This window comes from Ictidomys tridecemlineatus, chromosome 3, assembly GCF_052094955.1.
Source record: "Ictidomys tridecemlineatus isolate mIctTri1 chromosome 3, mIctTri1.hap1, whole genome shotgun sequence".
In the NCBI taxonomy this organism is placed as follows: domain Eukaryota; kingdom Metazoa; phylum Chordata; class Mammalia; order Rodentia; family Sciuridae; genus Ictidomys; species Ictidomys tridecemlineatus.
The window spans coordinates 142,746,921-142,774,170 of NC_135479.1; the positions used below are offsets into that span (position 1 = coordinate 142,746,921).

The following is a 27,250-nucleotide window of genomic DNA, read 5'->3' on the forward strand; positions in this document are numbered from 1 at the left end:
AGGGAGGCCCCTGCCCTGGGAGCTTACCTGCTTGAGGGGCCCAGACCCAGGCTTCCTGCTCCTGCCCTCTGGAAGGATTCCCTGCCCTTTCTCATACCTTTCCTGTCCAGGGCTTTTGCCTTTGTTCCCCTGACCACTTCCCCTGGCCTGTGTGTTGTAGAGGATCTGTCCAGAGGACCAGTGGCAGTATCACCTTCCACCCCTCTCCCTGAGCCCACAGGGGCCTTAACCTAGAGGCTCTGACCCCAAGAAACAGCTCTGTACCTGTTTTGAGCAACTAATTCAGACCTTCTCAGCTGGCAGATGCCTGCTGTTAACTTAATGTGTTCTAAATTAAAGCCTTTGTTTTATTTATTTGGGGTGATTACTGTTAAGCAGCCCTGTTAAAGCAATTAAAGCAATCCTCTGCTGTTGGGTTGAAGTGTCCCAGAGTCTGGCCTCTGTCCTCCTGCTGACCTCAAGGCCAGGCCCCAGGTTGGGACTACAGGTGTGCTCTCTCCCCTCCTTTCCTCCCCAGTCCTGTATCTGGGGGCAGAGACACTGCTCCTTACATTTGCTCACTGCCCTTTCTGACTCTGGCAAAGTCTGTCCTTGGTTGGCAAGGGAGATGTCTAGAGTCTGGGTTCAAATCCAGCCTGAGACATTTGGAAACATTGTGGCGCTGGATGTAGGCCCTCTGAGCCTTCATCCTATCACTTGACCTTACAAGGTGGCTGTGAGATGAAGATGTGTTGGCACAGGGCCTGGCACTTGGCAGGCAGCTGGTAAGTGGTACCTGCTACTAGCAGACTCTAGTAGGTGTTCTGGGAGCAGAGAACCTTTTCTCAGCATTTTAGAAGGCACACACTTGTTAATTCAATTGGAGGGCAATGCAGCTTGCAAAACAGCCTTCAGCCCAGGTTTTTTTCAGGGGGGCCTCATATTTTTTTGAGTCTTCTGCAGTTCCCCAAACTACAGTTCTTTCCTCAGACCCTCCCCTGCCTTTAACAACACGTGGTTGTGTCTTCCAGGCACTAACACTGTGCCTTAGTTGACTTTCAGTTTCATCCATGCCTTCTCTTTCCTGCTGGAATGAAGAGCCCCTGATAAGTACCACTCTTCCACTCAGCCCAGTGCTTGCCTGGCTTACTGTCGGCTGTTCAGAGCAGTGCAAGTTTCTTGCCAGGATGGTGAAACTGGAGTCTGTGCTTGTAGTCTTTTGTAGGCAATGTGGAAGGTCTTTGAGTGTGTGTGGGGTGGGGTGGAGTTTTCTTTGTGAATGTTTTTTAATTTCTAGAGGGTTCCAATTCAAACTTGTTTATTGTGACGTTTGATGTTTTGTTTATCTCTCTTGATAGTTTTTGTTTGGTTTTCTTGGTCTGATTGCACATGAATGGCTCAAATTTTTTTTTGGCATTAGTCAAGGGTAAACTACAAATGATTCTCGAAAGGCCAGTCCACTGGGGAGACCTCCACTCTCCACATAGACCACATATCCCAGAGCTTGTTCATGGCCCTGGCTCTTGCCTCATCCCCCTGAACAGGGTGTCAGGCCTCATATCCTGTGGTTCTTACCTCATGGATGTGATGAAGTGGCCCTGCTCTTGTTAGATCATTGTGGCATTCTGGGATATGCGCTCTGTGAGACCTGCCCACATGGTCAGGCTCCTTGGTTCCTGTCAGGTGGGATTCTGGAGGAGTTTCGATGGCTCTGGTAGGTAGACAGGTGGATTGATTAGGGTTTGAGAAAACCCATACAGGCTCAGGCACAGGCTTTGAGGGTCCGCCTACCTATGGTCTGGAGGGCAGGAAGACACAGGGCAGAGAGTTCCAGGGGTTCCTGGAGCTTTGAGTATGCATTTCTGTGGTAGATAGATAGAGCAGGGACAGCCAGGCTGAGGGATTGTGCTACTCTCTGGATTGGCAGAATCATAAGGCAGGAGGACTCCAGAGCAGGGACTGCCTGCCTTTCCATCTTGGGAGTGCCTGGCTCTTCCGGGGCTCCACAACTAGAGTTGCAGTGTGCCTCTTACCACTTCATACATGTGGGACTGTGCCCAGGTGCCTCCTCCCCCAGAACATGCATCCTCCTTCCTTTCTTTAACTCTTTCACTCCTCAAGAGGAAGCTCTGTGTGTCTTCTGTGGGGGGGATCCACCTCTGACCCCCTCACCCTGGTGACCCTTTGCCTCTGACTCCCATTCTGCTGATACTGGTGCCTCTGCAGGTGGCTGCAGGCCCGAGGCAGTGTCCTGCGTCACTCTGTGTTTCTGGTGGGTAGTGCTGGACAGGACCTTGTGTGGCACAAGACTCAGCACAAGCTTTTTGGGCCGGAGGAGATAGATGCCATTTCAGCTCTGAGTTGTACCTGGAGCTTTCTTACTGGTGTGTGTAAAGTGGGCAGTGAGGTGTAAATGCAAGTATGTGCCGTGTCCTGTAGCCACAGGAAATATGAGGTGGGGCTGCTTGGGAGACCCCATTGGTGCTCCTCACATATTCTGTGAGAAGATTCTCAGACTTGTAGGATTTAGAGCCCTTGGCCATACAGAAGGGCCTCGTGATTGTGAAGAAAGCTCCTTTGTACTTCTTGACAAGAGTTCTCTGAGAATGTGTTCAGCCTGAGACCAGCCAGGAAGATTCTGGGGTTTTGGAGATTTCTTTCAGAACCATCCCCTTTGCTTAGCTTGAAGGAACACCGATGCTGCTGATGCTGGCCTGGGAGAGATGGGAGGGGTCCCGCTCTCTCCCCCACCTTAGACAGCTGGGGAGGTTACCTGATCTGCCCAGAGTCTTCAGCTGGTAAGCAGTGTCTTAATGAGCTTTTCTGCCCCTTCCCCTGGCATACACTTTCAGTTAAATATGTGGGCAGAGCCTGCCTAGGGATTGGTGATCCTGAGTTCTAGGTCTTTCTCCTGTCCTGGTTTCCATGGATAAGGACTTCTAGTGTCTCTGAACCTCAGTTTCTCATCTGTAAGATTGTGTATTCGTCAAGCTGTCTGTTACTGTAATAAATACTTGAGATAATCATAAAGTGAAAAGGTTTATTTTGGCTCTCATTTGAGAATTCCAGTCCATGATCAGGTGTGCCCATTGTGTTTAGGCCTTTGGTGGGGGTGCTCAGATGGTAATGGTGGAGCAAACTATTTACTTTATGACTGGGAATAGAAAGAGGGAGAGGAAGGGGCTGGAGTCTCAGTGTTCTCTTCAAGGGCACAATGCCTGTGACCTGAAGACCTCTTAAAGATTCTACTTTCTCCCTATCGTGGACTGGTGACCAAGCCTTTACCACATAGACATTTGGGGGATACTTATTGAAACAGTAGCAGGTGGGGAGGGACATTTCAGCTCTGAGTTGTACCTGGAGCTTTCTTACTGGTGTGTGTAAAGTGGGTATTAGGAAGCTGCAAAGCACCTGTTCTTCCAGACCTTGTCTTAACAGGAGGTAAGGGATGAGGACCTTGAAGCCATTTTCACCTCTTTTGGGGATAGTCCCTGGAATGGCCCTGACCACGTCCTCCTGGTTGGTATCTCCAGTGAGATACTGTTTAATTTCTTGGCCTCTTCTGGAAGCCAAGGTGATCTTCAGTCCCGAGGAGGATGAGGGATGAGGAGCATAGACTCTCCCAAGCTCTCTCAGCTCTCTGTCATCTTTGTCAGTGATAGCAGCAATTGACACCATTGGCTCCTGAGTGGCAGGCACCCTGCTAGATCCTACTTTAGTCCTCTTGTTTAGTCCTCAGAGCAATCTTCCTGGGAGGAGGAAGTATTCTCCCCTGGGAAGAGGTTGCACAGGTGAGGCTCCTGGGCCAGAGCAGGCAAAGTGGCTTGCTCAGAGCTATACAACTGCAAGAGGCCAAGTGGAGGTTGAAACCCAGCCCTCTGACTCTTGAGCACAGTGTCTTAATGCTTGTAATGCCTGCTTATTTTGGTGACTTGTTCTTGTCCCTCTGTGTGAGAGCTGGGGTGCCTTTATGCTTGCTGGGGCCTTGCACATGTGTCCATGTCCCCTTGTCAGCTGGTCGAGGGCCTCCAGGTGGATTGTGAAGAGCAGGGGTATCCCAGAGCCTGCATGGGACACTCTTCTGGTTCCCCCTCTGGGTTCTGCACTGTGGAGTCAGCTGGGAGCCTCTCTTTGGTACGTGTTAGAGGACTGTGATATTTGAACCCCATCCACCTCATTTGGCAGCAGGTCACAGGAGGTCACAGTTGGAAGAAGTCCAGTCCCTTTATGTTACCCTGGGGAAGTTGGAGCCCAAATAGGTCCAACAACTTGCACAGGGCTACAGCCAGACCTGGGGTTCTGGGGTTCCTGTGCCTCACTGTCTTCCTGCCTACTGTCCCTTTTGTTTACTTCTGGGGCTAGTTCTGGGTAGTGCTTGTCTCTGTTACTCGTACTCTGTTTTTGTTCCTAGCCAGATGCTTATTTTGGATCCCATCCACCTTGGTGCCCTGCAGTTACCTGTGTTTTGTATACACGAATGGCTATGATTTATGCCCCCTGAGTGGTGGTTCCAGAATGAAACTGAAGGGCCTCCTGAGATGCAGGCCCAGAGCCGTTCTGAATGGCTCCCCTGTCCCTTGCTTTGCCCTTCCCTGCCCACTCTTAGCTTGATGCCTGTCTCCTGGTCCTAGGCTTCTCTTGGAACTGACCTTGTGTGGCAGGGAGCTGTGGCAGGGAGCTGTGTGCTGTAGGAAATACTTTGCTGCCTCCTGCTTGGTCCTGTACTCTGCAATGCCAGTCCTGCTGTGTCTGTTGCAAGGATTTCTGGGCCCATTATATAAGCTGGTCTAGAAGACACATGGTAGGTGTTCTAGATGCCTTCTTTTCTGCTAGTTTACTGTCCAGCTCAAAAGTCCCACTTGGAGGATCTGTCTTCTCTGAAGGCCTGCTGTTTTTCCGTGCTGCGTTTCTTTTTGTTTGTCTGCTGTGTTGGTGAATTTGCCAGACTGGGAGCCTTAGAGGTAGAAATCAAGTCTGATTTTTTTCTGCCTCCTCATGTGGCCTCATGACAGAGTGGTGTGTATTTCTTGAATGAGTCTACAGTTGAGCCTGGTTTAGGGTCTGGCTGTTCTTCATTCCACTGCAAGGCAATGATTGGTTATTCACCTTCTTTGAATTACTTCCTTGTCTATGCAAGGGACAGAGTAATGTCACCTACCTCAAAATATTGATGCAATGACAAAAGCAAATGAGTGTTTAAAGAACCTGTATGTAAAGGACCCCTAAACGTGGCTGGGTCCTGTGGCCATGCCTGTCCCTGGCACACTGTCACATGGTCCTGTTCCATGGGTCACCACCTGTTATCCTGCGTTGGCTTGGATCCTGGGGCAGGTGCCCATGCCTGAACCTGGGCTGTGTGAGCTCAGGCCCATCTTTATTTGCACAGAAATCCCCCAGTCCACATCCTTTGCTGTGTTCTATGTTGTGTGACAGTGAGATGATGCCTGAGCCCAGGGGCAACTGAGTAAGCATCATACCCTGTAGCTTCAGGTATCTCAGTAGAAGTGGAAGAAGCTCACAGTTCTGGGGAATGGCTCCTGAGAAGATGGTACTTGAGAAATACCTTAGTGAGAAGTGGGCCTATGAGGCTGGGAAGTGAGGTGTTTGTTATCTTGGCAGATGGCTTCCTGTTATAAGTGAGCTTCACGTGTTTAGTGTGGACTGGGGCTCTAGTCCTAGGTCCTGGGTATGGCCAGTCACTGCTGACATCTGCATTGTGACTAGAGTCCTGGGTCCCTGACCAGGACAGGGGTGGGTGTGTGGATGTCTTGCTGTTCAAATGGGCTTGTGCAAAGCGGGTCATGGTACAGGCCTACTCAGCCAGGAGGGAGCTAATAGACAGGGTGTATGAAAGACATGCTGTCCAGCCTCAGAGGCACCCACCAACATGTAGAATGCTTTGGATGGTGCTTCCTGGTGTGAAGTTCCTCTCTGGCTTCCCTGGGCTGTATCTGAATACTTTGTTTCCATTTGTTAAGTCTGAAGACTCAACCTGGCCAGGGCCTCCTGTCCTCAGTGAAAAGTGAGCGGTCAAATGGTAAGTTCAGCTGGGTGAGTCTTTGCAGAGCCAGGAGCTTCTGTGTATGGGTTTGTAATGTCTACAGGCTCTGGCCCCTGCTCACCTCTCTGCCTTCCTCTCCTGGTTGCCCACCTCTCTGCCTTCCTCTCCTGGTTGCTATTGCTCCAGCCACACTAGCCTTCTCTACAGCCAGGCGTGGTGCTACCTCACAGCCTTTGCTGTGACATCAGGTAGTTCGGCTTTGTTTCCTTCTCTGTTTTTTTTTTTTTTTTAAGAGTAATATTTATTTATTTATTTTTAATTATTCTAATTTGTCATACATGATGGCAGAATGCAATTCATTTCATATTATGTATATAGAGCACAATTTCTCAAGTCACTATACACAAAGTATTTTCACACCATTTGTGTCTTCATACATGTACTTAGGGTCTAACTCATTGAGTTAGACTCAATGATGTCTAACTCATTCCACCATCATTCCTACCCCCTTGCCCTCTCCCATCCCCTCCCTCCCCTTTGCCCTATCTAAAGTTCCTCCATTCCTCCCATGCTCTCCCCGACCATGGCCATTATGAGTCAGTATCCTCATATCAAAGAAAACATTCATGGCCTTTGGTTTTTTGGGATTGGCTTGCTTCACTTAGCATTATATTCTCCACCTTCATCCATTTACCTGCAAATGACATGATTTTATTCTCTTATAATGCTGAGTAATGTTCCATTGTGTATATATAACAAAGTTTCCCTATCCATTCATCTACTGAAGGGCATCTGGGTTGGTTCCACAATTTAGCTGTTGTAAATTGTGCTGCTGTAAACATTGATATATCTGTGTCCCTGTAATATGCTGTTTTTAAGTCCTTTGGGTATAAACTGAGGAGAGGGATAGCTGGGTCAAATGATGGTTCCATTCCAAGTTTTCCAAGGAATCTCCAAACTGCTTTCCAGATTGGCTGCACCAATTTGAAGTCCCACCAGCAATGTATGAGTGTGCCTTTTCCCCCAGATCCTCACCAACATTTATTGTTGTTTGAATTCTTGATAACTGCCATTCTGACTAGAGTGAGATGAAATCTTAGAGTAGTTTTGATTTGCACTTCTCTAGTTGCTAGAAATGTTGACCATTTTTTCATATGTTTGTTGATTGATTGTATATCCTCTTCTGAGAAGTGTCTATTCAGTTCCTTGGCCCATTTGTTGAGGGTTATTGTTTTTTTCGTGTTAAGGTTTTTGAGTGCTTTATATATCCTAGAGATTAGTGCTCTATCTAATGTGTTTGTGGTAAAGATTTGCTCCCATTCTGTAGGTTCTCTCTTCACCTCACTGATTATTTCTTTTGCTGAAAAGATGGGTTTTAGTTTGAAGCCATCCCATTTATTGATTCTTGGTTTTAATTCTTGCACTATTAAGAAAGTTGTGCTATTAAGGAGTTGTATTAAGAAAGTTGAGGCCTAATTCGACATAATGGAGATTTGGGCCTACTTTTTCTTCCATTAGGTGCAAGATCTCTGGTTTAATTCCTAAGTCCTTGATCCACTTTGAATTGAGTTTTGTGCATGGTGAGAGATAGAGGTTTAATTTCATTTTGTTACATGTGAATTTCCAGTTTTCCCAGAACCATTTGTTGAAGAGGCTATCTTTTCTCCATTGTACGTTTCTGGTGCCTTTGTCTAATATAAGATAATTGTAGTTATGTGGGTTAGACTCTGTGTCCTCTATTCTGTACCATTGTTCTACCAGTATATTTTGGTGCCAATACCATGCTGTTTTTGTTACTTTTGCTCTGTGGTATAGTTTAGTCTAAAGTCTGGTATAGTAATGCTACCAGCTTCACTCTTGTTGCTAAGGATTGCTTTAGCTATTCTGGGTCTCTTATTTTTCCTTCTCTGTTTTTGAGACTCAGCCAGTGGTGTTTGCTCTGAGCAGAAGCATGAGTGACTGAAGTTATTTATTCACTTGGTTCTCTAGGAGAGTGGCAAACTTTTTTTAGAGCAAATGCAAAGTAAAATGTTTTGTTTTTAAGGCAGAAGCTTTATCTTAAGTAGCTGGCTCTGGGAAATAAAATGTCACCTTGCTGTTTGACTTGTTGTTTTCTGAAACTGTTGGCTTCTGAGCCCTCTTCTGTGACATGTGTACATCTGGATTTGTTGTAGCTTGAGAATAGGCATCTCACTGGCCCATGACAGTGCTCAGTTTAGAGACACAGCCTGGGCCTGCAGAGGGGAGGGGATTGTGAGAATCTAGAGAAGATGCTTAGGGAAGTGGGCATGAGGGGACCTCTGGAGAGCTTTCTTGACTTGCTTCTGCAAAGGGTCTGACACTAAGTCATGTTCTCACAAACCATCTTCATTTCCCCTGTGCCCCCTGAGCTCCTGTCTCTTGTAGGCCTGATTTTGGCATGGCAGGGGAATTCTGTCCACTGTCCACATGTGGTGGTGTAGGGCATAACTTCTTCATATTGCTATCTTGTCTTTTGTTTATTTATTTAGATCTTTTTCTTTTTTTGTTATTGGGGATTGAACTCAGGGGTACTCTAGCACTGAGTTTATCCCCAGCCCTTTTAATGCTTTATTTTGAGACAAGATCTCATGAAGTTGCTAGACTGGCCTCAAACTTGGTGCCCTGCTACCTCAGCCTCTGGAGTTGTTGGGATCACAGGCCAGTCTTATGCTTATTGTTCATGTGACCATAGCCTCAGTTGTTGTCATATTTCTTTTATAAGCTGTTCTGTGAGTCTCTGATTATTTTGTACTACAGATAATGCCACAGATGATATCTTTGTGTGTATGACTTTCTTTTTTTTTTTTTTAATTATTCTTGGGATCTCTTCCTTGATTTTTCTCAAGGAATGCTTCATAACCCTATATGATCCTGAACCCACAAGTTAGAACCTATGAGAATCAGGACCTGGCAGGGTGCTTAATGCTCACTCCCTCAGGTTATCATTACGGAGTTTTTCTAGCCAACTTAAATCGTATGATCCTACTTTCCCTCCTCTTATGTAGTATTTTATTTTTTTTATGAATTAAAATTTTACATTATAAAACAAATCAAAGCAGAAAATTTCACAAAAAATGTAACACGTCTCTGTTCTTCTTATATAGGTTAAAGAAATGCTACCATCTTGCTGTTTTTTTGTTTCAAGTTCTTTTTTTAAAGAAGTACATGTTGTTGGGAGTGTTAATTGGATGGACAGGGAAACCTCACGGAGAAGGTGCTTTGAGCACATTGGGCAAGAAGATGGCAGGAAGCTAGGTACGGGGTGCAGGTGGGGAGGGCCTGGGGAGTACAGCCGGCAGGGAGCGCAGATGGCAGGCTTCTGGTGTTGGCTGAGTGAAAGTTGCAGGATCACTCTGGCCATGTGTGGAGTACAGCACTGAGGAAATCATTGTCCTGGCTGAACTCCTGGCCTGGGGAGGGAGGTGGAAGCTCGTGGAGGTGGTGAACAGCACAGGGATTCTGGATCTGGCCAGGAAAAGGCTTACATTTAGGTTGGGGGAATGATGAGTTTGTCTACACTGGAGTTTAATGTTAAAGGCAGCGAGAGAGATTTACCTCTTTGGAGGGAGCTTGCAGTACCATGCTCAGTGATAGCCCCACCCATGGTGAGGAAGTAAGAGAGGCCTATTCTCCCACCAGACACCTGTGTGCTCTGACATCATCAAGGCCTAGCGCTCAGTCTGGGTCTCAGCCACCTACCTAGTTTCCTTGGACAAGTGACTTCACCTCTTCAGCCCTGGCTGCCTCCTTCATGAAGGACACAGTTGTTAGAATCAGATGAGCTTATGTTTGTCTTCCTTGCTGCCTGACATATATTTTGTTTCATTTCCTTATGGTCCCATGAAGAGCAGGTGCCAGTGTGTTGTGTGCCCATCTCATGCTGTGTGCCTGTTGTTTGCCATAGCTGAGCCTGTCCTGGAGTAGCTTAGAGAAGTAGCGTGTCCTGGGCACACCCTGGCAGGTGTGACCTCTTGGGTTTAGAGGAGGGGGTTTAGTGGGGGACTTTAGAGTCAGCTGGCTCAGGACTGACATCAGTCGTCGAGACCTAGGAAACATGGGAAAGAAGGGGACTCAGTCACTGGAACCTCCTGGCTGCTAGTACTGTGCTCGACATTTTAAACACATCGTCTTGTCCACAGAAGGAAGTGCTGGACACAAGCAGCGACTGTCCAAAGTCAGGTCATTTAAGTGTTTCCTTCGTGGTTTTTGCCAATATCCTAGAACTGCCTGCAGTATTATTATGTATTTAATATATATTTTGACTTACTTTTTTCTCCTTAGTCTCTTCTTAGGCAATATCTGTGAAATCAAAGTACTAAAATGTTTTTGTTTTGCTTATTTTTCTAGTATTTTACATATTTATCAAAATAAATTTGTGAGTATTAACAGGTTGGCCCGTGTGCCTCTTAGGTTTCCCATTGTGCTCTCTCTACAGGTAGGTGTATGTCTTGGGGAGCACTGGACAGGGACATTCATGATCCTAGGAGAGCAGGTAGCGTCTGCCCTAGGTCTGAGGCCTGAGCTTAGCAGAGTGAGCTCAGGGATTCCTTATGGGGATCCCCATCCCCGAGAGCCAGGAGAACAGTGAGGGGGCCAGTCAGGACTGAGACTCTGCACAGGGATGGCATATGGGAGGGTGGGCAGGACCCCCACCAAGGCCACCTGCCTGCCTGTCTGAAGCAGGAATTGCTCAGGTGCTTCCTTTTGAGTGTCACTTGTAAAACTACAGTGTTCTTTGGAAGTCATAGGTCATGCATTGAATGATTCTCACACAAAGAAGAACAAATCAAGGAGACTGATGAGGAAGATCCTACAGCTGGACAATCTGGTAACAATTGTGTTAGTTAACTTTTTGTTGCTGGAACAAAATGCCTGAGAAAAACAACTTAAAGGAAGAAAGGTTTATTTTGGCTCAGTTTCAAAGGTTTTGGTCCTTGGTCATTGGCTTCATTGCTTTGGGCCTGAGGTGAGGCAGAATATTATGGCTGAAAGGCACAGTAAAAGGAAAGATGCTAAGCAGACCTCAGGCTTTCCTGGGAATCTGGTGTCTTTCTGTGCTCAGTGCCAACTCCTGCCATCTGCTTTCTTGGCTCTGAGAGCGTGTCCATGACCTGGCTCCCAGTGGGGCTCACCAGGTGATAAACGGACCTTCCTCACTGTGAACTAAGGGCTTGGCATTGCCTTAGATGCCCAGTGAATGTTTTGAGGAGCTGTGGCCTTGCTCCTCAGAGCTCTCTGTGCCCGTGAGCACTGGGCCAGGCTGGCTGAGGTGCCCACTTCTGGCTCTGCTGTGGCTGATCACTTGGGCTTCCTGTGTTGGATTTGTCTAGAGTATGCTGTACATGGTGGGATATGAGGCAGTCTCTTTTTTCCCCTCCTCCCTCTTGAAAACTGCCTTTCCAGAATTCTTTCTAAAGTTACACAGCTTTCTCATTATATACTTTAATTTGAACAACAAAGTATAGTTTGAGGATACTTCAGCCTGAGTGGGGGAAAAAAACTGTAGTCATTACTGAATCTGGATAGTTCTAGAAGTCCCTTGACAGTATTAAAAAGAAAAGAGGCAGAGAAATTTAACATGAATTTAGTTAATTATTTCTGGTGGGAGGCAGACCTCATAATTATAAGTGTGAAGTATTGTTATAAACAAACATTTCAAAGATCACTAATAAAAGGGGGATTACTAAGTGGCTACAAATATATGATTATAGGCTGATGGAAAAGCCAGCTGCCTTGCTGCTGTGAACATGGCAGTATGGTGTGTTGGGGTGGCACTTCCAGTACCAACATCCTACAGGGTTCACTGGGGGCCACATCCCATCCTCTGGACACCTAGTGAGGGTGACATGCTCTGGGTGGTCAGCCTCACTCAGGTGGATAAGTATGCTTTTGTTATGCAAGTGAAGGATTTCAGAAAGAAATTATTTCATAGGCTGGGTGGGAAACTAATGTTTTTAAATAGGATTTTAAATTTTAAGTATGTGTCTATAAATAAATTAATAAAGGTTACGAATGATGATTTGACTACGTCCCTAAAAATTATAAATTTCATTTGACGTACGCCATTGCTGTGCATTGTCTCATTGGCTGATTGCCTTTAGTATGAGAGCCACTTTTTATTCCTGATTTCCTGGGTTTTATGGTAATTCTTTCTATAGCTCCTTAGGGGACTTGAAAGAAGAGGAAGGGAGGGCTGGGGATGTGGCTCAAGTGGTAGCGCGCTCGCCTGGCATGCGTGTGGCCCGGGTTCGGCGCCAGGCCCTGGTCTGGGGGCTCCAGAGTATGCCAGATCCCGATGCCGTCCTCAGGCAGGTCACAGTTGGAGACCTGTTTGTCTTGGGGAGGACTGGGCATTTTGATTCACACTTGCAGTGTCTGTGATTTGCTTCTTGCTGCATAAGTATATTCCCTGGAACATATTAATTTATCTTTAAGTAGATTTATTACATGAAATATTCATTGGAGTAGGCTTCACAGTACAGCTCTTAGAACAAATGTACTGAGTACAGTTTGTCCTCATAAATCTATTAATGCTGATAGATGCAGTTGTCGCCTGGGAAGCTTTAGGGTGATGTGGGGCCGGTGGGGAGGACGCTGGCTGCCAATTCCTCTCTACCTCCCCGAGCTTGGCTGCGGCTGCAGCAGGCCCTGCTCTGGGCACAGTGCAAAGCCTTTCTCTCCCTGCTGAATTGACGTAGAGGCTCCTCTTCTGTGAGAGCCCTTTGGTCAGCTTCCAGCTTCTTGTGTCACTGCAGCTCCCAGTGGTGGAGGAGACGGGATGAGGCTCAGAGGAAAAGCTGGCTCAGAGCTGTGACTGGTCTGTGAGGAGTGGGGACTCAGGGGACCAGAGGACAGGCACAGGATGCTAAGGCTTAGGAATAAAAGCAGTGTCACAACCCCTGAGCTGGATGCTTGTTCCAGATAACCCTACGGGCCAGCATAGGAGGTAGTTGTTGTCACTCCCATGTTACCGGTGAAGAAGCCGAGGCAGAGAAGCCTAGTCACTTGCCCTAAGTGCAGTTCTGTAGCAAACTTATGTTGATAGCCTTGCATTTATATGGCCAGGGTCTGGACACAGGGCATGGGGCAGTCACAGCCTCAGACCTCAAGGAGTATCCCCTCTTGCAGATATGGAGACAAAGGACCTGGGGAGCAAGTGCCACAAGAGCGGTGAAGCCCTGTGTGAAATGGGGTGCAGGAAGGCCCTGGTGGATTGTGGGAGGCTATGGGAAGCTGGAGAGGAAGCTTGGAAGACTGGATAGGAGTTTACCAGGCAGATGGGGGCTAGGAGAAGGAGTTCCAGACATGGGAAGAGCAAGGACAGGTGTAGGAGGACATAGGATATAAAGGGGTGGCCACCAGGCGGATGCCCCTTGCCTGGTTTAGTTCTGTTCAATCCCAAAGGGCGGTGTCGGGAGGTAGGCAAGACCACTATTATAGAAGCTCCTAGTCATTGCTGGGAAGTTTGGGCTGCAGCTGAGGGCACCAGGGTGCATGGGAGGCTTTGAGAGCAAGAGAGAGAGATGAATTTTGTCTATTTGGAGAACATTTGCAGAGGTACAGCAAAGGCTGCTTGGAGGGGGTGAAGTAAGCCTGTCAGAGAGGTCACAGACAGGGTATGTCATTTAGGATTTATATTGGGAAATAGCAGGAACTGGTCTCCACTCCCCATCTCAGGCTGAGAGGCCATGGACATGAAAAGGTCAAAGTGAAACAAAGAAACAAAAAACCCAACAGCAGCAATGACAGCAGCAACAAAAAACCCAGAAAAGGGACTCATCTGCCAACTCAACCAGTATCTTAGAAATATCTGGAAACTTCCAAAGGACTTTTATAAAACAATACAAGGTTAAACAAAACAAGTTTTATATAAAACAAGTTTTAGTGAATGATGAGGATGGACCAAGGTGGTATAAATGTTTTTCCAAGTTTGATAGTATTTTAGAAATTTAAGGAGACCTAAGGACAAAAGCAATCATGTGAACTAAGAGAAATATTGGTTAAGGAGAGATATAAGAGAAACAGAAATGAGAGAGATATTTCTGAGAAGACCAAAAATAGAACCTCAATTAGGGAAAAGTAGGTGGAGCAACTTAGCATCATCTCAGGTCTGTGAAGACAACCTAAGGCTTGGGAAGCGCAGGGAGTGCAGGAGGCTCGAAACCAGGGCAGTTGGTGATGGAATGGAGCCCACCAGTCTGAGAACTTCTCAGGCACTGCCCACTGCTGACCTCTATGCTGCTGGTCGGGCCACTGTCAGCATGAACAGGCCAGTCACGTGATCACGTGGCTTCCCCTTTTGCTGCCGGCACCTGTTCAGGTGGATTCTTGGGCTGGGAGTTGGTGTAGTGGTGATGTAGGTGGCACCTAGTAGGCTTGTCCTATCCTGTCAGGTACCAGGGAAGAGGGCAGGAGGAGGGGGCCACCAGTAGATATCCTAGAAGGGCAGAGGAAGGAGGGGAAACATCCAGGCTTCTGACTTGAGTGCTTGTTGGGTGTAGAGGAATGACTCAGGTGCTCTGGGGCACCTGGAGCAATGGGAAAAACCTGCAAGACAGATGTGAGCAGAGCACGTGGTATTGTGATCGTACAAGGCTACGGCTGGTGTGGGATGGACTTTCACTTTCTGGAATAGTGTCAGGCAGGAAAACTAACTGAGGGTCCTGTCAGTACTCCTGTCTACCATCATCTTAGGACATGGCATCTCCCTCCCTTGCTGGTCACTGATCAGGAGAGGATGTGTTCATAGAGAAAGGAACCTGGGGCTGATCTGGACACCAGAGTCCTGACTCTGCATTTGTTAGTTATGTGACTGTGGCAGTGGAACCTCTCTGGGCATCTGCTTCCTCATTTGTAATTTGGAAGGTACAACACTGATGCCTGTCTCTCGGAAGTCTTGGGCTGTCATGGGGATCAGAGAGCATGTGGGAGAGCAATTTGCAGAGCTGTGGCTGGTGGCACCTCCAAACCTCGAAGTGCTTTGAGGGTTAGTGGCAACTCGTTATTTCTTACACTTCTCATAGTCCCTCAGAGTTTCTGAACACTCAAGAAATGCAGGTTGAGTTGGCAGATAAGTCTGCCTCAGTGCTCAGCATTTTCCTGGTTCCTTTTTCCGGTTGCCAATATTCTCAGTGTTTGCAGTTTTGGACAAGGGAGGTAGAACTGGAGCATCTCATGGGCCTGTGGCACATGTACAGTGGCCACTAGGAGGTGGTGGTGACCAAGCAGTATTAGCCATCCAGCCATGCTGAGGCTGAGAATTCCAGGATCAGGGGCTTTATGGCTTCCTGTCCTTGGACACAGAGCTGGCCTTTGGTGTGACTCAGCTTGAGGTTCAAAAGCAGAGGCAACTGGGAGCTGTTTCCATTCCCTGTCTGCCCTCCCCCATGGTATCCCCGTCCCCTAAGTAGGACAGTCTCTGTGTAACCTCAACTCTAACTCCTCATTGTTCCCCATTTCCTTAGCTCTAAGTTGCCCCCACCCCAATCCCCATCATCATCTTCTCTTGGTCCCTGGAGAGGACTTGTCTGTTTCTGCTTCCTGGGCTCAGACGTGTGTTGGGTGCTTGGAGCCCAGGGTGAGAGTGGATTGGCTGATTGCTGAAGTTTTCTTGCCCCACTACAGGTCATCTTCCACGATGTTGCTGCGCTAACGGACAAGCTCTTCCCTGTGGTGGAGGCCATGCAGAAACACTTCAGTGCTGGCTCAGGGACCTACTACAGTGATGCCATCTTCTTCCTCTCAGTTGCCATGCATCAGATCATGCCCAAAGGTAACGTGGACTGAGGAGCCACAGCCCTGCGTTGTCTGATTCTGTATGCATTTCCCTGGTTCCTGTGTGGCAGGTGCCCTGTCTCAGGTGAAGAGCTCTACTGAGATGTGTGAGAGAGGGCGAGGAGTCAGCCAAGCCCTGTCGGCAATAGGGCTTTTTGCACTTACAATTAAAGGTGGTCCCTGTTTTTTGTGGCTCCTGGGTTCAGGTCATGAAAACATAGTTTGATGGCCTGGTCAACCAGGGACTTAGGAGGTGAGAGTTGAACCTCACCTCCTGTTGTCGGTATCATATTGCAGGGAAAAGCAAGCCCATCTGTTTTGACTGAAACTCCACAGGTGAGTTCTAGTATCAGGGAGGTCTTTGAATGGTCTCTTAGTTATAAGACAAGGACTCAGGGGCACCAAGCAGGTGAAGGAGAAAGGAGGACAGGGTGAACTAGCATTTGTGATCCTTTACAGAAAATGAAGTGAAGCCACCAAATTCTACCCCATTCCTATGAGGTGACAGGTAGGGCTGCCTAAGGATTTGCTTCCCTTGCCTCGGGTTATAGACCCACTTAAGTAGCAGAGCTAGGATTTGAACCCAGGTCTGTCTGGCTTAGAGTCCTGCAAATAGCAGCTACTTCTATCTCATTAAGTGGCCCGTACGAGACCACTGTATCTGCCGGTGCAGGTGCCATGGGCCGCTCAGACTTGGGGAGGCTGGTCTCATCTCTGACCAGTCATGTATGTGCCTTTGGCTGAGCTGCTTTGTCTCTCAGGACCTCAGCTTCCTCACCTGTAGACTGAGGCCTGCACCAGTGAGCTATTGCAGCCTGCATTCTGATCCAGGGCTCATAAAAATCTCCCTAGGGTTTGTGTTGTTCTGGGGAGCTAGGGGAAGACGAGTTTCATCATCACCCGCTCCACTCTGGCACCCCATCTAACTCCTCAGTGTCTTTCTTGACTTGCTTTGTGTGTCAGGGTTTGGCATAGGATTCTGTTTAGTCAAAGAGTTCCATGGGCTGATCAATTTGAAATGGCTCAGCTAGAAGGGTGGTAAGGATCTAGTCTGACCAGTCCTGTCATTCTGCATGTGTGATTGGCCTTGATGCCAGAGGACAACAAGAGGTACAAGAAGAAGCCTGCTGCCCAACTTATGGTACCTCCTTCCCTCCCTCTGTCCACTGCCAGGTCCCTGCCTGCTGGGAGCTGAGCTCTAAGCCAGGTTGTGCTTTGATGTGCCCAGCAGGAGGTGAATGGCAGCTCTCTCCAGTTATGGGGAGAATCAGGTGCTAAATAAAGAAGGGCTAGATGACAAGCTAGAGAGTTGCCTGGCCACCCTGGCTTTATGATGAGAAGTGTTAGCCAGGAAGGCTACTCTGGCCTTCTCCCACTTTGTTAACTTGGTAGCTTGGGCTTGCTTGGGGGCCATGTCTTCAGAGAACAGGCTGTGGTGGGAGCTCTGCCATGGGTCAATAGGTGGTTCATCATGGGGCCCATCATGTGTGGGCTGTGGTCCTCCTGGGGCTGGCATGGGAAGGTGCAGCTAGTTGTTTCAGCCCAAGCACCCAATCTTTTTGGATTTTTTAGCTGAATGATAATGTGCTTCCAGAGATTCATTTTTGCTTATGCCCAAGATCTACTTTTTAAGAAAGGAGACTTTGGGAGTCACTAAAACTTGATAGTCATAAAACAAATGGGCAGCACTGGAGCTTCCTGTGGCGTCTGGGGCGTGTTCTGCTAGGAAGTCTGGCTGCCGCTCAAAACTCCATGGAGTTGCCAAGTTCCTACTGGGTAGGTCATTTGGAATTCCTGCAATTTTCAGAAGGACACTATGTTTTCACATCATTAGTGCTGTCTTGAGATGGTGGAAGTTCTTTATTATATTCTTTTTTTATATTTCTTTTTTAATCTTAGAAATTATTGTTCTGTGCTTTGGTTAATGATTTTGTTCTAGAGTAATTGCTGCATTCATGCTATTTTGGTTGTTTCATTTCTTTTTTCCTTTTTTTTTTTTTTTTTTGTACTGTGAATGTAACCCAGCAACACTTTACCACTGAACTACATCACCAGACCTTTTTATTTTTTATTTTGAGACAGGGTCTCACTAAGTTACTGAGTGTCTTTCTAACTTGCTGAAGCTGACCTCAAACTTGTGATCCTTCTGTCTCAGCTTCCTGAGTCACAGGTGTGCACCTCCAAGCCCGCTACTATTTTATTTGTTTTCTAGTATTCTTTTTTCCCTTAGGAAAAAAATGAGGATGGGGTGGGTGGGACCTGAGCACCTGGGCCACATCCAGGAAGGTTGGATCTGCTAAGCTGCTGCTCCTCTGAGTTAGGAGTCTGGAGTTTTTGTGTAGGGTTCCTGAAATGCAGGTTCTTTCTGCCTCAACTTCTCTTTTCTTCCCCTCTGTAGAATAAGGGTCACCCTTCTGTATCTAAACTACTTTAAAAATAGATTTATTACTTTTATTCTTTTTTTTTTTTCCTGGTGCAGGGAACCTAAACTAGGACCACTGAACCCACCCCAAGCACCTGTTTACTTACTATTCTATTTTAAAAGTAACATCCATTCATAAAATATCTGAGAACAACATTAAAACAAAAGAAAGCTAGCTGGGTGAGGTGGTACACGACTGTAGTCCCAGCAATTAATATGATCAATATTAATTCCTTGATCATCTTCTAGCATTTTCCCCACATGTGCCATTTTTAAAATTTAGGCAAATTTGGAGTTATTCTTTATATTCAGTTCATTCTGAGCTTTTTATATGTAGAGCTGTGAAATTGAACTTTCATTTCAACTAAAAGTGAAGGAAATGATACAAGCAAAACTATGTTATCGTTTTTCTAGTTAATGTCACACATCTGTACAGTTATAATTTTCGAAAATTTTTGGAATGGTTCAATGAATGGATGAAATTTGATTCATCCATTTATCATGTCCCTGTTTTCAGCTAGCAGGATGCTTACTGTTTTCTTTCTAATACCATAAATTAAACTGTGATGGTTGTCTACATGCATAAAGATCGTCTTGTTAGGACAAGGGTAGAATTATGAGGCCAGAGGTGATCTTTACAAAGCCAGCGCGTGTCAACTCCCCTCTCCCCTTTGTGTTGTCTGTACGGGTAGGTTCTATACAGTTTTCTAGGTCCATTAGGGTCTGACCTCTCCTGGAGTTCAGGTCGCCGCAGGAGTTTCAAGTCAGTTGGCATCCTGCTTGACAGGAGAGGAAAATGGGGAGTTGAGACTTAGGCCACTTTGATAAGTCCTAGAGTGGGCTGGGTCTCCCCCTGGGTTTCCAATCCCTCTGCCCTTGCCCATTCTGATGTTCTGACCTAAGGCCCTGTCCCTATCCCTATACCACTGTAGAAGTTGGCCTCCACATCTCTCTTCTTGCCCCCTTGCTGCAGCCCTGCACTTGGGACCTGGCTGGGACAGGATTGGGATCAGCAGTCTCATGTGTTGTGTGTGCCCTGACTGCTCCCTTTGGAACAGTGCAACCCAAAACCACATTGGCAGAGCTGTGCCCCAGGAGGAACAGAGGAGCCCTGCCAGGCGGGACATATGGGTCGGATTTTGGTCAGTGCTTGTTTGTCTTTCCATTGCTTGTTTGAGGGGTTATGTGGCTGGCTGGCTGGCTGGTTCTGTCGTTCCCACAGCAGCCTGTCCTCGTGTTCTCCACAGCCTGAAGCCATTCTCTGCTCTTCTCTCACACCCACAGGGCTTTTATCTCCTTCCGTTGGTATTAGCTTTGTCACCAATGGAAGCATTTTATGTTATGGAAAGGAAAACATTTTTGCCCAATTGGAGCTGGAGGGAGCAAAAAGCAGCTCCTTCAGGACTGCCAGCTTTCCTTCCCGTTGTCACACTGCTCTGGGGAGCCGTCGGCTCCAGCCTGGTGACATGAGGGAAAGCTGCCCTGGCAAGCTGGGCCCAGAGGCATGGTCTGTGGTTGTGGTTGGGCCTCCTGGGCAGGGCAGGCAGGTGCCAGACAATCAGCAGTGCCTCAGACCAGCCAGAGTCCCCCAGGAAACTTTTCTGTGGTCCCACATGCACCCTGGAAGGTCGTCGTGTCCTGTGGTCAGCATGAGTTGGTAGACAGCCATGGCCAAGGGTCTGCTACTGGCAAGATGCAGTGCCAGCTGCTCTGGGAGTCTCAGGGAGTCTGTTGGCTTATGTTATAGGGCAGAGTTCAACAATTAGAACAGATGACATGAAGACTGACACAGTGTGGAGGTGGGGGTTCAGATGAGGAAAGGTCATAGGCATCTGACAGGAATGAGGAAGGCTTCATGGAAGAGGTGGCAACCTGAGTTGTGCCTTATAGGGTGATAAACAGGGTAGAGAGTGGTTCAGGCAGACAGAACAGGAAGCTGGGATGGGCAGCTAGGAAAGGCTATGGTGGTGTGTTGGGAAATAGCGTAGTTCCCGTTATTAATGAGTTCATTAGCACACATGGGAAGTGGAGAGAAGACCAGGAGGAGGGTTGAGACAGCCTCTATGGGCATTTTTGACATGGATGAGGCTGATGGACCTCTGCTTTAGGAAAGCTGATGTGTCTGTGAGGCATAGATGTTGGGTCCAGTTGCAGTTTCCTGAGAGTCTGTGGGTGGGCACTGTGGGCAGCCTGTGAGACTCAGGTAGACTCATGGTCTCAAGCAGCCAGAGAGTGCATCTGCTTCTGTGTACTGAGTTGGTACATACAGACGATGAGGTAAGGGGTATCCCCAGCTGTGTAGTCTCCCTCTCTCCATGAGAGCCCAGTCCTGTAGGGGTCTTTGTTCTGGCTCCACAGGAGCAGTTACTAACTTGCAGGTTTCAGATACTCTGTGGGTTCAGAGCACAAGGAAGTGAGGCCGTTATGAGAGTGGCTGGGGCAGGCAGTCTTCCACTCAGCTCCCATGGGGGCCACAGGTTCCGGTAAAACCAGTGCAAATATTCCTGCCATGGAACCACTTGCCTGTCAGTCCTTTGCACTTTTGTGTGAATTAGCCCCTGAGGTTGCTTTCTTTTGAACATTGAATTGAGATTGATTCCCAAGGGAATGAGAGATATAACTATGTTTGAGGTAGTACGTGGCCTTTGGTACAAGGCCCTTAAAATTCTTTATTTTCCCCCCTTAAGTGAAATTCAGCAGATATAGTAAAAGCCATATTTAGTGTGGATTTCTTTGTTCTATGCCAGCATGGGAGGGGTTTAGTGTTTTTACTGTTCTTTCCTATCAGCCACGGAAGGCTTTCAGGGCTGGTTTATAGAACTTTATAACTTTGTGCAGTTGTGAACTCAGATCAGGACACTGTTGATATTCACTTATCCACCATGAGACAGACATGTTCTGATGGGATGTGTGTGCGTCCTGGAATCTGAACAAGAGTGGCCTTTTTTCAACCACCACCCCTATCAGCCTCAACACTGGAGAAAGCCAACACAAAGCCACCTAAACTCACTGATCCTGTATGGAAGTGCTGGTTCCCACAGTTAGCCCTGTGGCTGCTGCTTGCTTTCAGGTTGGGTGGCTTGAGGATAGACCAGGTGGTCCCTCTGCCCCCTACTGTTCTGGCTGTCTGATATAGGGAGAGGATAGCCTGCTTCCTCCCTGAGTCCATAGCAAGGCAAGGTAGTTGGCTTCTAGGACCCTTGTCTATTAGTGGGTGCAGTACCTGGGTAGGAGGTCACATGCATGAGTGTGGTTTTCCTTCTTTCTGAAATTTTATTTTGACTCTTGAGGCAGAAATGAGCTAAACCAGGGCTGACCTCAGTGGGACAGGGGCAAGGAGCCCTGTTTCTTCTCTCTTTTCTCCCTTCATACTACCGTGGGCTGGAGGAGAGTGAGATCTTGCTAAGACTTTGGCCTAAGTCACATTTCTTGCTTGTTTTCCCAGAGTTCTGCTTAGCACCCAACTGATAATAAATTGGTGCATGAATTTCTCATCTGCCATTGTTCCTGATGTGTCTAAGTGTCTTAGAAACCTCTTGGAGTCCCTGGGCCATTCCTGACTTCTCTGAGCAAATAATCTAACTTCTCTGAGTGCAAGTTTTTCATGAAGTGGAGACGATGATGGCATGGACAGGGATGTGGGGAGACTGACTGGATGGTGTGTGAAGAATCCTGGTACCTGAAGAATCCTGTGTGAAGAATCCTGCTCTGAAAGTGACAATTTTAGGGCATTTCTTCTTGGAAGGTCAAATGGGTATCAGCAAATCAAAATCTCCCAGAAGTCCTAAGGTTAAAAAAAGTCTAAGTTTGTGTAACTCAGCATTATGGTTTAGCTGTGAGGTGTCCCCCAAAAGCTCATGAGTGAGGCAGTGCAAGAAAGTTTAGAGGTAAAATGGTTGGGTTATGAGAGTTTTAACCTAATCAGTGCATTAATCTCCTGATAGGAATTTAACTGGGTGATAACTGTAGGTAGGTAGGGTATGGCTGGAGGAGGTGGGTCATTGTGGGTGTGCGAGAGCTGTCTCTGCTTCTTTTTCATCATGTCCTGAGCTACTTTCCTACTCCGTACCCTTCTGGCATGATATTCTGCCTCACCATGGGCCAGAGTAATGGAGTTGGCCATCTATGGACTGTGAGCCCCTCATAAACTTTTTCTACTTGTTGTAGAAAAAGTTGAGTCTTTTGGTCATAGCAATGAAAAAGCTGACTAAAACATTCAGCATTTCTTAAACACAAATGACCACACAGAATGCCTTTTTGAGGAATTCCCATTCCTGTTCTGAGAGGGGGTTGTTCCTCTGAACTCCCTGTAAACAAGACTGCTCTAAAATAAGGATAATAATTAAAGTCGTGAATGTGGCTCTGTTGTAGTATCAGAGAAAAGGCACTTCCTGTCAATCTTCCCTTTCCCTGCAGCATAGCTGATAGCACCTGTAATTGAGTGTGGCATTTTACTCACCTGGTTGTGTCCACCTGGATTACTTTCTGAGGGGATTGGAAGTAGCTTTGGGTATTCCTGGAGTTTGCCTTGGGTCTAGGTGTCAGAAGGTTTTTTCTGGTTGCTGAGTCATGGCAGAGATCATGGGGACAGGCTTGTGTGTTTCTGGTGGCACACTACTGATGGAGCAACCTTGTGGCATTGACCAACCAGGGATTTCAGAGGAGCGTGACCCAGAGGATGACCAAGGGATGGTGATATCAACTCTTAAGGGGACTGGGCCTGAACATGAGATTCCTTCTCTTCTGGAGGGGTGTCCTGGGAAACAGGAAGCAGATCTCTTCTGAGTGCCTGAAAGCCACCAGGTTACAGCTCCCCAGAGCTTAGGTACCTCTACCTTTCTGTGAGCCATGGGCAAGGCCCTGCTTCTCAGGTGGCAGGCAGATCTTCGCCTGTAGATTGAGGGATTAGGTAAAATCCAGGTGCAGGCTGATGCCACAGACCATGCTCTGTGTGGCCATTTTATTGTCCTCAGGGTGGTTTTTGATCCCTGGGCTCTTGATTTCTTATTTTGTTCTGCCTGCAATATCCCTTACAGGCATTTGTGTGTGACTCTGGGCCTGACACTCTCTCCATTCCTTGAAGGGGTTCTGGCTTCAGCTCCTGGGTGCTCTTTCATGTACTCTACTGGGCCACAACAGCCCTGCTCCCCCCTGCTCCCCTTGCTGGGACCCCATCCCCGCCACACACAGTGATACCCCTCGGCTCACTCCCTCACCTCCTTCAGACATGGCCCCTCAGGGAGGCCATCTCTCCATCCTGTTTCAGACGTACTTGGCTCCTGGCTTAGCCGAGGATGCCCCTGACTGACAGCGTTCAGCATGGCATGAGCTCGGGAGTTCTCATGTAGAAGAAAGCTGTGGAAGAAACAAATATTCAGGAACTTGCCTGAGTGAAAACATCTGAGTAAATACTGATCAAAGGTTGTAAACATGTGTCCAGTGATTTCAGTGAAAACTATTTTCTGGCAGCTCTTTTAGAGCATATCTGAAGCGTTTGAGTCCTCTTCTTCTGAAGGACAGCTGAGCTCATTTGTCATAATGTGCTAAAAATAGTAACCTGTCATAGGCCATTTTCTACTGATTTAATGCTAGAAGCTCTTTCTTTGCCTATAAAAATAGTTGTCATATTGGTTGAACAGTAACATCTTCAGTTTGACCCCCTACATTAGATTCTGACCTTTTAGGATTCTCTTAAAATTCTTGACCATTAGTCAAAGGTGTCAACTGGCTTTTATTATTGCCACGAGGTTTACCAGCTTGCATTCTAGGCCTCCTCTCACCACGGAAGGGTCTGGCTTCCTCTGCCATGCACTAGGGTAGGTGCACTGTTTTGCCCTATTGGAGAGAGAACCCAAGTGAGTGGATACCCACAGTGCAAGAGGTTGGAGGTCAGTGTAGCAGACTTGGGCTGTGTCTGGATTTTGGGAGACCCATGAAGCCGATTTGCATGGAGAATGGACTAGATTGTCAGTTATGTCAGAGTTCAGAGGGGAAGCTTCGAGAGGGATAAGGAGGAATTTGCCAGAGCTTGAGGTTGGGGGTTAAGAGTGGAAGCCAGGCAGTGCAAGCCTGGCCAAGGGGTTTGCTGGGCAGCCTGGGTCTCAGCTGGGCAGTGGCTGCTGCCTCTTTGGATGATGTCAAGTCCCACACACCAGTGCACTTGCCAAGCACCTCTGGGGTTGATGATCCTGGTGCGTCTTCTCTTTGTCTCTACTTTAGTGCATTGTCCCCCGGAAGAATACTCAGTTTCCATACTCATCCCATGCAATTGCTGATGACTAGGTCCAGTTGGTTAACCATCTTGGATTGAATCGCAGGCCTGTGTTTCTCTTCTTTTCCAGCCAGTTCCTCTGGCTGTTAGATATCCTTTGAGATGTTGTAGTCCCAGATCCTCTTGACTAGCTGTGTCCCCATTTGACTTTTTTTTTTGTTTCTGTTTTTGTTTTGTTTTGTTTTTTGGTACTGAGGATTGAACTCAGGGGTGCTTAATAACTGAGAAACATTCCCTCTAAATAAAATATATTTTATTTAGAGACAGGGTCTCACTAAGTTGCTTAGGACCTCACTAAGTGGCTGAAACTGGCTTTGAATTCATGATCCTCCTGCCTCAGCTTCCTGAGCCATTGGGGTTATAGATGTGCACCCCTGTACCTGGCTCAGCTTTGTTTCTTGCTTCCCTCCCACACTCATCCTGGGCTCCATCTGAGTTGGCCACGTTGTATATTTTTCTTGTTTAGCCATGCTGGTGCTTTTTAGACCTGTGTGGCTTCCAAAGCCTGCAGGGGCAGCCTTTCACCCCTCAGTTGTGGCATGCAACACAAGTTTTTAAATTGAATAAGATTGACTCTTCACATTGACTGCAGCTTGCTTTGCTTCACCTAATAACATGATAGATGTTTTTGCTATCAGTGTGTGCAGCTCTATTGCATTGGTGAAATTTACTAATTTCTTGCCTTTTTATTACAAAAAATTGGTTGAAAATTGTTGGCTCATAGTCCAGGAAGTACAAAAGGATGGACCAGAAAATCTCATTCTCATCCTGACTGCTACTACAAAGTCTTTAAAACTCTGGAAGGGTTTGCACGTCATTTTTTTCACTTAATAATACATCCTGTTGACAGTTCTGAATCAGTGTACATAGGGATGCCTCATTCTTTTAATAGCTATAAAATGTTTCATTGCACATAATTAATTTATCTAGTCTTTTGTTGAATAAGATGATTTTCATAAATATTATATATATATAGAATATATATAATTTTAAAATCAGCATATTACAGTGATGCAGCCACATCAATGTTTATAACAGCTCAACACTCAATATCTAAACTATGGAACCAATCTCAGTGCCCTTCAACAGATGTGAATGGATAAAGAAAATGTATATAAATATGATAGAATATTATTCAGCCTTAAAGAAGAATGAAATTATGGCATTTGCCAGTAAATAGATAGAGCTGGAGAATATCATGCTAAGAGAAATGAGCCCCAAACCAAAGGCCAAGTATTTTCTCTGATAATTAAGTGCAAAGAAAACAAAGTGCAGAATGAGAACCAACAAAAACAAGAGACAGCCAGAAGGTACCCCTCAAAGACTTCAGATGTTGGTATTATCAGACACAGATTTTTAAAAAATGTACACTGACCATGTTGGAAGAAACAAAAGACAAGCTTGAAAATAACTGTAGGAAGGTATAAAAAAAAAAAGTTGCTAATTCACAATAAGTAGGGGATAGGGAAGAATAGAGTAGATTAGGTAGAGGGGAGTGAAGGAGAGGAGGGGGTCTGGGGGTAGGAGGGATAGTAGAATGAATCAGACATTATTACCCTATGTACATACAGAGCTATACAACTGGTGGGATTCTACATCATTCACAGCCAAAAGAATGAGAAATTATCCTCCCATCTATGTATGATGTATCAAAGTGCATTCTACTGTCATGTATAACTAATTAGAACAAATAATAATAATAATAATAATAATAATTACTTTAGAAAAAATAATATGGTGCTTATTTTCTTGTTCATAAGTAACATTTTATATATTTGATATAGTTACTTGTGAACAGGATAAAACCACCGTATTATTTTAGTTACTGTGAATAAGATAATAACCACTATATTTTAAAATATTTATTTATATTATATATTTATAATGTTACTTGTGAACAAGAATACACACACCACACACACACACACACACACACACACACACACACACACACACACTTATTTTGTTTTTCAGTATGTTTGTTAGAAAAATTCCTAGAATGAAATTGCTGGGTGACAGGCATGTGCATTTTAAATTTGATGCTGGCAGGTTGCCCTTCATGGGTTGTTGCCCTGTATATGTGTTGTTTATACCTGTTTCTATTTCCCTATACCCTGGATGCTTTTCTTCCCCCTAGTAAAATTTTGCTGTGTTGCTCAGATTGATCTCAAGCTTGTGGGCTCAAGTGATCCTCTTGCCGCACCCGCACCCTTCTGAGTATCTGGAACTACAAAAATTTCAATGAGCTCTGTATTTTATTAAGAAAATAAGCATTTTTGTCCCTGATACACATTGAAAACATTTTTTTTCAATTGTCTTTCAGCTATCTTTTTTTCTATGAAGTTTTTTTGAAACATTCTGTTGTTAGATATGTCAATCTTTTGTGACTTTGAGTTTTGTGTCACACCTGTAAAAGCCTCCTTTGTTCCAAGATTATCAAAAAATATCATCTTTTTCTTATCATGGATACAGCATGGTAAAAAATAACGATGTTGTTTTTTGATAACATGATGAAGTATATTGCAAACTGTAGAGTATTAGTTAAGAATAGCCCTGATCTGCTTTCACTGTGAATTCATCTCAAGTTGCTCCTCTTTCAGGATGACAAGTAGATGTGTCTTCATGGGGAAGGCTGGGGAAGGCTGTGGATTCTAGATCTGACAGTCTTAGGAAATCCTGTTAGCTTGGGCTCGTGGATCCCAAGTGGACAGTGGTCTCAGAACTCTTAGGTTTTCACCTTTGGGGAAGTCTATACATATGGGAGCGAAAACTCAAGAAATAA

The 27,250-nt window shown here is 46.2% G+C and overlaps 1 protein-coding gene across 1 annotated transcript in view; it reads left to right on the forward strand.

Moving 5' to 3' along the window:
* Window positions 1-27,250, forward strand: part of LOC101969846 (xyloside xylosyltransferase 1) — a 156,964-nt gene that overhangs the window by 9,680 nt on the left and 120,034 nt on the right. Inside the window, exon 2 of the mRNA XM_078044021.1 lies at window positions 15,626-15,773. Within this exon, the coding sequence (XP_077900147.1) occupies window positions 15,626-15,773 (148 nt within the window). The remainder of the gene's footprint in view (window positions 1-15,625; window positions 15,774-27,250) is intronic.